This window comes from Zingiber officinale, chromosome 7A (genome assembly GCF_018446385.1).
Source record: "Zingiber officinale cultivar Zhangliang chromosome 7A, Zo_v1.1, whole genome shotgun sequence".
NCBI lineage: Eukaryota > Viridiplantae > Streptophyta > Magnoliopsida > Zingiberales > Zingiberaceae > Zingiber > Zingiber officinale.
In genome coordinates, this window is record NC_055998.1 from 87,422,043 (window position 1) to 87,432,147 (window position 10,105).

At 36.7% G+C, this 10,105-nt stretch overlaps 1 protein-coding gene across 2 annotated transcripts; it reads left to right on the forward strand.

Moving 5' to 3' along the window:
- The first annotated feature begins 7,449 nt into the window (after positions 1 to 7,449).
- On the forward strand, positions 7,450 to 9,258 carry LOC122000236 (WRKY transcription factor 23-like). Of its 2 annotated transcripts, none has more exons than XM_042554710.1 (3): positions 7,450 to 7,970; positions 8,299 to 8,442; positions 8,860 to 9,258. In XM_042554710.1, the coding sequence occupies exons 1-3, from the start codon at positions 7,606 to 7,608 to the stop codon at positions 9,104 to 9,106; spliced, it is 756 nt and encodes a 251-aa protein (XP_042410644.1). In that variant the 5' UTR covers positions 7,450 to 7,605; the 3' UTR covers positions 9,107 to 9,258. The 2 variants fall into 2 exon arrangements, with proteins under 2 accessions (XP_042410644.1, XP_042410645.1); XM_042554711.1 differs by having other exon boundaries at positions 7,458 to 7,970; positions 8,311 to 8,442.
- The last annotated feature ends 847 nt before the right edge of the window (positions 9,259 to 10,105 follow it).

The following is a 10,105-nucleotide window of genomic DNA, read 5'->3' on the forward strand; positions in this document are numbered from 1 at the left end:
ATCACATATACACACACAAGCAATTAATTAAATATTTTGTGATTAGTCATGACCCTACTACGATCTTCTCAAGCTAATGAGAAGATCGGATGGTCAACCTAAGGTCAACAGCTTCTCAAGCTCCTTCCTTTGACCACCTTGTTATGCTCGCGCCCTCCTCGTAACTCCGTCTCGAGTGGATCTTCCACCGCTCCATTTTTGTACATTACAATGGTGAAACTCGAGTTACATTCAAGTCTAAACTAATTTACAACAAGAATAAATAAATAGAAAGGCACGACGCGTAGGTCGCGTATCAAATATACAACACGCACAATCACACGACGGCACGCAGGCCGTATTATGAATTACAACACAATTTCCAATCTAATTGGGCCTTTTGGGCCATGACCATCACAAAATAATACATAATTCCAAATTATGTAATTTCTATAAATTTCTGTACTTTTTCTTACAATTTTTACAATTTTTATGAGTAAAAATTCCCGGCGATCCTGTTTAGCGATTTTCGGGCGCAATCGCGGAACGAATCCCCTTGCGGGGTCAGGGGCAGCACCCCTACCCGTGATATAACCATTGCGAGTGTTCCTTAGCGATCCTACAGCACCTTATCCCGTTGTCCCAAAACAATTTGGGGTGAAACCTTGCCATTTCGGAAAGATCTTCTCGGTAGTCGAAGCCTACAAGTGTCTAAACACTTGTGCTTCGCTTCTACGAGAAAATTACCCATAAAATCAATAAAAATCATAAAACTATAGAAACTTACAGATCTGTAGAATTTCATAAAATTCAAAATAAAACATGTATACGCTTTGCACGTGGCTTTGATACCACTGTTGGGTTTTTTGGGTCGCAAAAATCGCTTTTTACGTTACGAAAACCCCGAAACCCCCAGCCACCGGATCCTTGTGAAGATTAAAATTTCAAAAACATTACGTGTATGAGTTTCTAACTTAGATTTACACTAAATCTACAAAGGAGAAGATATTTACCCTTGATGCGAAGCCCTTCGCAATCCCGCTCGTCCAAGGTTCGTCGCCGGATCTCGAGAGTATCAAAGTAGATACTCCTCTATGTGTATCCACACGAACAACTCGATGGAGAGAAACTCTAAGGATGTGCTAGCAACCTTAGAAGATCAATAATGGTGGAGGAGAGGGAGAGAAGAGAAGAGCTTGAGGAAGAAGAAGGAGTTACTCACCAAGCACACAAAATGCACTAACTCCCTCATCTAAAGTGGTCGGCCACTTTAAGAGAGAATGTAACCTCTATGGGATGCCAAGAGTCACAACTCTTGGTAACTCCCATGAGGTGGCATCTCACTTAAGCAACCATGATGATATGGAGCATCATCATTGGTCCACTTCTTGCCAACTCACCAATGAGGTGACAAATGGTCAAGTCAAACTTGACTCTTCATCTTCCTCTCAAGTCAAGTCAAACTTGGCCACTTGTCTCCCATGGTTAATCAAATCTAACCATTGATTCAAGTCAATTTTAATTTAATGAATCCCTATTCATTGAATTAAATTGATTCAATGAGTCTAAGTCCAAATTAGACTCATTTAATACATGAACCAAATTGAGTCCAACTCAATTAGCCTAATTTGAATTATTCTTAATCCAATTTGGTTCATCACATGAACCTAATCCTTTAGGTTCATCAAGTGAATCTAATCTCCATCTAATTGCCCTTTGTGTGTGACCCTATAGGTTCTTATAACGTTAGCAATGCTCCTAAACCCATTTAGAAGCATAAGTAATGAGCGGTATCTAGCAACACATCATTACTACCCAAGTTATAAGAATGTTGAGATTCAACATCACCTTGTGACTACTAATTGTGACTCTTCACAATATATGACAAGTGTCCTTCTATCCTTGACATCTAGATTGATCAATGTGAGGCATAGACCGTGTCATCCTCTAATCAATCTAAATCTTGAACTCCAAGTAGACTCACTCAATCAAATGAGCTCAATATCTCATATTGACTCATTTGGGCATGGCCATGCACTTAGTGGTCTCACTCTATCAAGAATATCGATGTCACTCCCGTCATATAGGAGGGATAGATCTCATCTACATCACTCACATCCCTCCGCATAATTTGTTACATACCTAGTAATCGCCTTTATAGTCCACCCAGTTACGGGTGACGTTTGACGAAGCCAAAGTACGTAACTCATTATGTAGGGAACCATGGTGACTTCAGGTCCAAGGACTAGTAGTCATACTAATAGCCACATGAGAAAGTATATGACACTCATATAACGATCCATGATACTTTCTCATGGCGGGTCATTCAGTATGCATTCTCTAATGCATACCCATGTGTCAACTTGATATCTCCATATCCATGACTTGTGAGATCAAGTCATCAAGTTGACCTACATGCTAGTCTCGTCGCATTAACATTGTCCCTGAATGTTAATACTTGACTAGGAATGATTAAGAGTAGTGTTCCCTATATCATCTTATTATCGATTCAACCAATCGATTGATATAGGTAAGAACCTTCTACTCAAGGACGCTATTATACTTAGTTATTTGGCACCAATACAAGTAAGTAAAATAACCAAAACAAATGTCTTTATTTATATACAAGAATATGATACAACGAGTCTATACAACAATCATCAAATGATTGGCTTTAGGGCTCTAACAAACAAAGTCCACATAAAATTCTAGGGCACGACCCCAATTTGCCTCACACTGCGTACGATCCCCAATCCCGATCTACTCTAATGATTTTCGGTGGGTTCTCCCCCCCCCCCCCTCCTCCTTCCCTCTTCCCGATGTCGATAGTGACTGGCAGCCAACACAACATAAGGCCGGTGGCTGTGTCGGCCACTAGCACATCACGCGGCTAGCGGCTGTGCCGACGTGGTTGCTTGCCAGCACGCGACCGACAGAGCTTGGTCCTGTCATGAATTTTGTGAGTGATATCTACCTAAGTTTGACCGAGTATGATTATAGTTTTGATGTGTGTATCAAAGAATTTAAGTTAGACTTTTTATATTATTTTTGATATATATTTGAGTCATGCAAGACTTAGTAAAACACATATGCAAAATCTCATCCTATGACTAAGGTTCTTGAAATCGGTGAAGGATGATGCATCTGAGGGACCGTCAAACGAGGAGCAAATTAAATGAGTGGACCGAGGGAAGCATACTTCAAAGCAACGTGAAGGATGATATGGAGAGGAGCAGTGGGCTCAAGTGCATCTGAGGGACAAAGGCCGAGGAAGAGAGCTTCAAGGGCGACTTCAGAAAGGATGAGTATGAGTGAATGTAAGAGATCAGTCGACTGATACTTGGCTAGTTAACTGGTCCAAATTCATGAGGGCACAGAATGGTTCTGTGCTTTCGTGAATTATGAAGATCAATCGACTAATAGTGACACGAGTCAATTTGTAGAAAGTCGTTGGTAGCCGTTGATAGAATCCCAGATTCTGTAGAGTACTGTTGGTTGTGTCCAACAACTACACCAGTCAACTGGTGTATGGACCAATCGACTGGTGTAGGAAATGAGTTGTCTTGTGATCAACTCTTTCCACTCTATTTAAAGAAGCTTTGAGGGATGAAGAAGGTTACTGATTTTGTTGAAAAACTCTGAAGTCATCTCTCAAGCTTCCAAACCTTTATCTTCCTCCTAAACCTAAGTTTCATCTTATAAAGAGGAAGAGAACCTTGTGAGAGGTTGTACTCCACCGAGAAGGAGTAAGCTCTAGCCAGAGATTGTCGGGGACTAATCTACCGATAAATTGAGGGTTTGTCCACCTCAAGGATAAACTGTGAAGTAGGAGCAAGCAATCTCCGAACCACGTAAAAGGAAGCGTGTTAGAGTTTGATTGTTTTCATTCTTATTACTTTTGTTGTTTTAGTTCTATGCCACTACACAACTAACGATTTGTAGAGAAGTAAATGATTTGGGGTAACGAATTATTCAACCCCCCCCCCCCCCCCCCCCTTACTAACCGACCATACGATCCTCAACCAGTGGTATTAGAGCAAGAATGTCCTTCCACGAACTAATTGCTAAGAAGAGCAATATCATCAATATGGTTGTTTCAAGCATCCATCCATCCAAATTCAAAGGAGACTTCTCTTGGTGGAAAAAGAGAATGGAGGTATTCTTCAATACCAATTTTGATATTATGTTAATAATGGAAAATGGTTTTGATATACCTAGGGATGAAAACAACACAATAATCAATAAAACAAGATGGAGCAAGAAGCAAAGGGAAGACCATATTGTAGAAACAATATACATGGGAGGTCATGAGGAACAATTTAAAGATTCTTGGAATAGTTATTGTTCTAAACTTTATAAAGATCTTCTTTATTATATGAGAAAGAAGGGAACCAGGCAGGAGTATGTGTCATCTAAGATATGGAGTTCATGGACAACCACCTGGACTATAGAAAGGTGACAAGCAAATATTGAAAAGACACGAACAAATAGGAATACAGAGCTAGGTGGTTCGAGCACCAAAATCGCTTGGCATACGTCCATATCTAGATCTATTGTTGAATATGCTATGGATCTGGTGAGTTTACTTTAAAGTTATATAAGAAAATTTTATATTTATTACCAAACTTTAATAATTTTATCCCAAATTATTTGTGTATGCAGGAACATAAATTATCTCGCCAATCCACTTGTATGGAGGTCTTAATCAAGATCCACAAGAAGAAGGATGACATATTTGTCAATCCTCGATTCTCGATCCTAGGTCATACAAGTAAAATTATTAACTTTGTTGTATTTAATTAATTTTATCTTGATTAATTTTAGTAATTGTGATCAAATTGAATATTAATCATATTATATTTTTCCACACGAGATCAAATGACAAATATAGTGGCTCATATATCTCAGCCTCTAGCAGGAGGGAGTCACAGCCTCTATCCACCACGGTGCTTAATGAGTTTTATAATGATATTGTCGGTAGACGGATAAAAAACTCCACCCTCTATGGTCTTAGCTCCTAGGCCAAAGTTGCATTTGATCGTTTGAGGACTCCTACATGCCATGATAATTTCTCTTCCTCTTCTTCTACTAAGGTACAATCTTTAAGAAGGGAATCGATGGATGGCTATTGAGGAACAGAAGAGGAGGGTTGCTGATGAGTAGAGGAGAGTCGAGGACGATCAGAGGAGAGTCGAGGACGATCAGAGGAGAGCCGATCATGAGGCTCTCATGGTCTATATCCGAGCGGTTGTGGTTAATTTCACCAGATTTAGACACTACATGGTTTTGAGTTATAGAAGACTCAAGACCAATCAGATCATGGTGATTAGCTATTTCTGAGGTATGTTCAACTACAACTTAGTTTTTTATTTATTCCAGTAAAATATATTTATTCTATTTTGATATTATAATATACTCATTTCTAGATATTGTATTACTGTATGTTTCAGGAGTCCTGACCTATTGACATATTGATCATATAATCATCTGCTCATTTCTATCCAGGTATTAAATTAGTTTTATATATATATATATATATATATATATATATATATATATATATATATATATGCAAAAATTTAAATTATATAAATATGATATAAATCTTAGTATTTGACTTTTTGTAGGTTTTTTTATAATAATCTTAGATATATGGATGTATTATATTTGGATAGTTTAGTTTTTTTTATATTATTTTAATTTGTTTAGATTTTGTTTGTTTTAGATGCTTGTAATTATTGGATATTTAGATATTTTCTATAGTGTTTTCATAATTTATTTGTTTGTATAAATGTTAATTTAATTTGTGTTTGTGATAATTCTAAAAAATGTTTATATGAATTGTTAAGATATATGAAATGTGTTTTTATGTGTGGATTGTGTGAAATGTAATTGTATGGATGTAAATATATGAAATGTTATCATCTGTGATGATTTTTTGTGTATATGGAAATTACAAATAGGGTAGATACTAAATATAAATAGTTTCTAGATTTTTTTATAATACCGACTAAATCAGTATTCTGTTGGTAAATATCAAAAAAATTTTACCAACGAAAATATGTTTCTATCAGTAATATCAAATGGAATTACCGACGAAAACGGTAAACTTTATCATGGAAATTTATTTTCCATTGTGAATTTTACTGACGGAATATTATTTCCGTTAATAATCATCGACGGATCCTATATTTTGTCAGTATAATTATTTCCGATGAATAAACTCTTGACAAATTATTTTTCATTGTATTCGATGTCTAAATCTCTTCATCGATGGAATTACGATATTCCATCAGTAAACCCAATGTTTTTTAGTGCCTGTAGCAGAGTTTAATGCTGAGAAATTTTCTTCGATACTATCCAAAATCATATTTCAATACTTGTTATCTTTTTCACTCAGGAGGGATCCCAACGAAGATGGTAATAGCATGTTTCACGCTTACTCATCCAAAATTGATGGCATTCATTTGATTTATTGCCAACAGATCATATTTTTTTTTTAATGCTTAAGGGTACGTTCCTGACATTAATGAAAGTCGTTAAAGGAAGCGAATATATATTTTTCTTGTTTATTTGAAATTCATCTATAACAAACTTAATTTAATTTCTATAAGGTCCTGTTTATTTGGGAGGAGGGAAATAAAAATTACGGAAAGATTTGAGAATTTCTTTTCCTTATTTACTTTAAAAAAGATGAATTATTTTTCTTAATTCTGGTTATCTCCATAGACGGATTGTTTTTTTCTTATTATTTACTTCCGTCCAAGTTGGAATTCCTTCCTTCAACGTTTTATCGTGAATGCGAGCGAAATCGGCCCCACGATATCTGCCCCGCGAGAGCTACCGACGTCGGAGGTAGCCAAAGGCTCCAATTATTGACTGTTTTAGATGCAACTGCCACTCCATTTGCGAAAGCAGAGTCGCATTCCTCCATACCGGTCCACAATTTTTCTTTCGATTTTCTACATCCTCAAGTTTGACTCTGTGAAAGTTTTCAACGCAAAGACTTGGGTGTGCCGTATTTAATGTTCTCTGTAGTTTTTCGTTTGGTCTGGTCGAAAGTCTATGTATATTTCTGTAGCGCTATTGAGAAAGTCAAAGTCCATGTTCAAGTCACACTGCTCGCTTCGTAGCCTCCCAGCAGTAGATGGGGGAATTGGCTGCCGTCTGATTACGATCCGACGTCCAGAAGAGACTTCCATCTTTCTTGGCGCCGTATAAGCCGCCAAGCCTACTGGCTACGGTCGGACAGCGGGTGGACCAGTCAATGCCTGTGCCCCTTCCACATGCGACACTACATAGATTCAAAGAGGAGCGAGGAGTAAATTGATTTTTTTTTATTCAACTCTCTAAAATCGTTTTAGCAACTATTATTTTATAAAATTATCTTCTATCAAAATTTCTCATAGATGAATTCTGACACATAATCTAACGTCATAAGTCATTTAAACTCCCGTTTATCATCATCACACTGTAGCAAGCACAAAACTATCTAAATATTATAGTATAAATTAATAAGTGTGTTAATCAAGAACCCTAAAATTAAAGCCTCTTCCCCTCTCCCTCTTTCCTTCACCACCAAGCTAAGTATCTACTCGCACCATATCTCTCTCGCGTTCAGTTTCCATGTCGGGATCCGGAAGAGAACTCTTCTTCTCCGATGCCGGTGCCTACGACTATTCCTCACTTCACGATGATAGAGATCCTCTTTCACTCTTCATGAGCTTCGACGACGACTACTTCTATGAAGCTCTTGGCTCACAGAGCAGCAGCTTCACTGAGTCAGGCCATGAAAAGCTTAATTTAGCAGCTGATCACGTTGCCGCTCCATCCTCTCCGGCACCGTCGAGGAATTTCCCGGCTTCCTCCTCCTTCTCCCTTGATCCAGTGAAAGAATCAGGTGAGAAACCAGTGCAAGAGGGTAAAGCAGCTGCTGGTGAAGCAGCAGCAAATATTCTTGACGACGACAAGGACAAACCTAATAAAGTACTGTAAGTAGTTAAACTAAATCTAATCCATGCGTAAGATCTTCTTTTAACTTTAAGTTCTTTTAGCTACTTTTGGAAGTGCATGCGTGCTACTTTGCCACTTCCATTGATTCTGAAAGTCTGAACATGTGTGAAAACTTGCTGCTAGGGTTCCTCACCTTTTGCCTAACAAAACAAACAGCTACTGGTTGATTAGGGTTTCCACAAGATTCCCATAAATCTATTGGTCATATATAAGCACTACTTCAGGATTGATTGATTGATTGATCAGGGGAAATCAATCGATGATGATGACTGCAATTAATTTACAACAATTTATACAAATATATAGTTATAATTACAGGAAGAAAGGAGAGAAGAGACCAAGGGCAGCTAGGTTTGCCTTCATCACCAGAAGTGATGTGGATCATCTGGAAGATGGCTACAGATGGAGAAAGTATGGCCAGAAAGCAGTCAAAAACAGTCCTTTTCCAAGGTCAGAGATTATATTTTTTGCACCCATTTATTATTTATATAATTTACATTCTAATTTTCCATACTTAAATTATTATAAGCTCTTCTATTCAACCAACCTGTTCAGTATATTTGGTTCGACTTTAATTTGTTTGGTTCGATCGATCTATTTAGCCTATATATTTAGTTAATTGGTTATTTATCGAGTCTACTTGGTTAGGATCAATGAATTTGACTTGTTTTATCCATTTGGTCTTGTTGGATATCCATCTAACTTACTCGAACTTGTTAATTTGTTTCGAGATGTTGAGTTTGATAGGCTCATCAGACTGGTTCAACTAGTCCAAAATTCTACTAGTTCAAAGTGACAGACATGTTTATATTTTTCTTACAAAATTAATAAAAATATATAAAATTAAAAAATCATTTCCCATTTCAGAAGCTACTATAGGTGCACCTCTCAGAAGTGCATGGTGAAGAAAATGGTGGAGAGGTCACACCAAGACCCGACCATTGTGATCACAACCTACGAAGGCAGACACACTCACCTGAACCCTACTCCTACTTCCCAAGTGGGAACCGGCGCGGTGAGAATGCTGCCGGGGATGACACTATTTCCGGCCCCAGCCTCGATAACCGGAGAATGCCTCCAGTGGCATGCACCAAACAACCTCCGTGAATATTAGACAGTGATCTAACTTGTTGTGTCTATTGGTAAACTTGATGGCTTTCCTCTCATCACTATATTTATATGAGATTGATGTTGTTGATGAGGTTAATTATCGGTTAAGTTTGGATGATGAAAAATATTTTGTTGCTGAAAAGTTAATAATTTGTCGAAAAAGGTTTTGATGATAATTAATAATTTTGTTGTGGCCAAAATTCCATGGTTAAATTATTAATATTACACATTTAGTTATTAGTCATAACTTTGTTATAAATCAAAAGTACTTTCGGTTAATTTTGAAGCCTTCGATTATCTATTTTGTAAAATTTATGATGTCGATAAAATAATGTCCCAAGCGGGCATGAGAACTAAGTTATTATGGATGCAACAAATAGCGATTTACGGCTTAGTTGTGACTCTCGATCAGGCTAAAACTAGCGACTATAATCCCCCAAGTTGCGGGAGCAACTCGTTGGCCTGAATTTGCTTCTTGTTGGTTTGGAGTTTGCATTTGCTAGAGGTTTTGCCAGAGATGGTTTAGAGTCATCGACATATTTCCATTGTGGATGAGAAAAGGCCCCAAAAGGTCCACAAATAGATTTAAAATCCATCCATTACAAATTATTTTTATAACAAGTAAACCGAAAAAGTTATCTCAATTCAAGTATAATTCATCCTCTCTCTCATCTATCCTTCGGAAATAATAGTAGTGCATAAGAGAAGGTTAATATTTGTGAGTAAGTTTAGTGTTTGAATTAGTAAGAACTTAGTTTTGTATGTTCATTTAATACGTATAAAATTAATTAAATAAATAAACTTAAATAATTCATAAAATTAAATGAATAATTAAGTTTGTTCATGAATAAGAATTATAAATTATTCATGAACCATGTTCTTTAATAAATTTTTTAATAATATGATAAATAAATAAAAAAATCTTTCAAAATGAATAAATAATCTTATATTTATCAAATTTAATAACTAGTCAAATAAACTTAAAACTATAAAAATTTTAATA

Excerpts from the sequence above, each read along its gene's own strand:
- LOC122000236 (XM_042554710.1), top strand. The coding sequence starts at position 7,606 with ATGTCGGGATCCGGAAGAGAACTCTTCTTCTCCGATGCCGGTGCCTAC. Across the intron at positions 7,971-8,298 it reads GACAAACCTAATAAAGTACT|TTATAATTACAGGAAGAAAG; the intron begins GTAAGTAGTTAA and ends ACAAATATATAG. Across the intron at positions 8,443-8,859 it reads AAAAACAGTCCTTTTCCAAG|AAGCTACTATAGGTGCACCT; the intron begins GTCAGAGATTAT and ends TTCCCATTTCAG.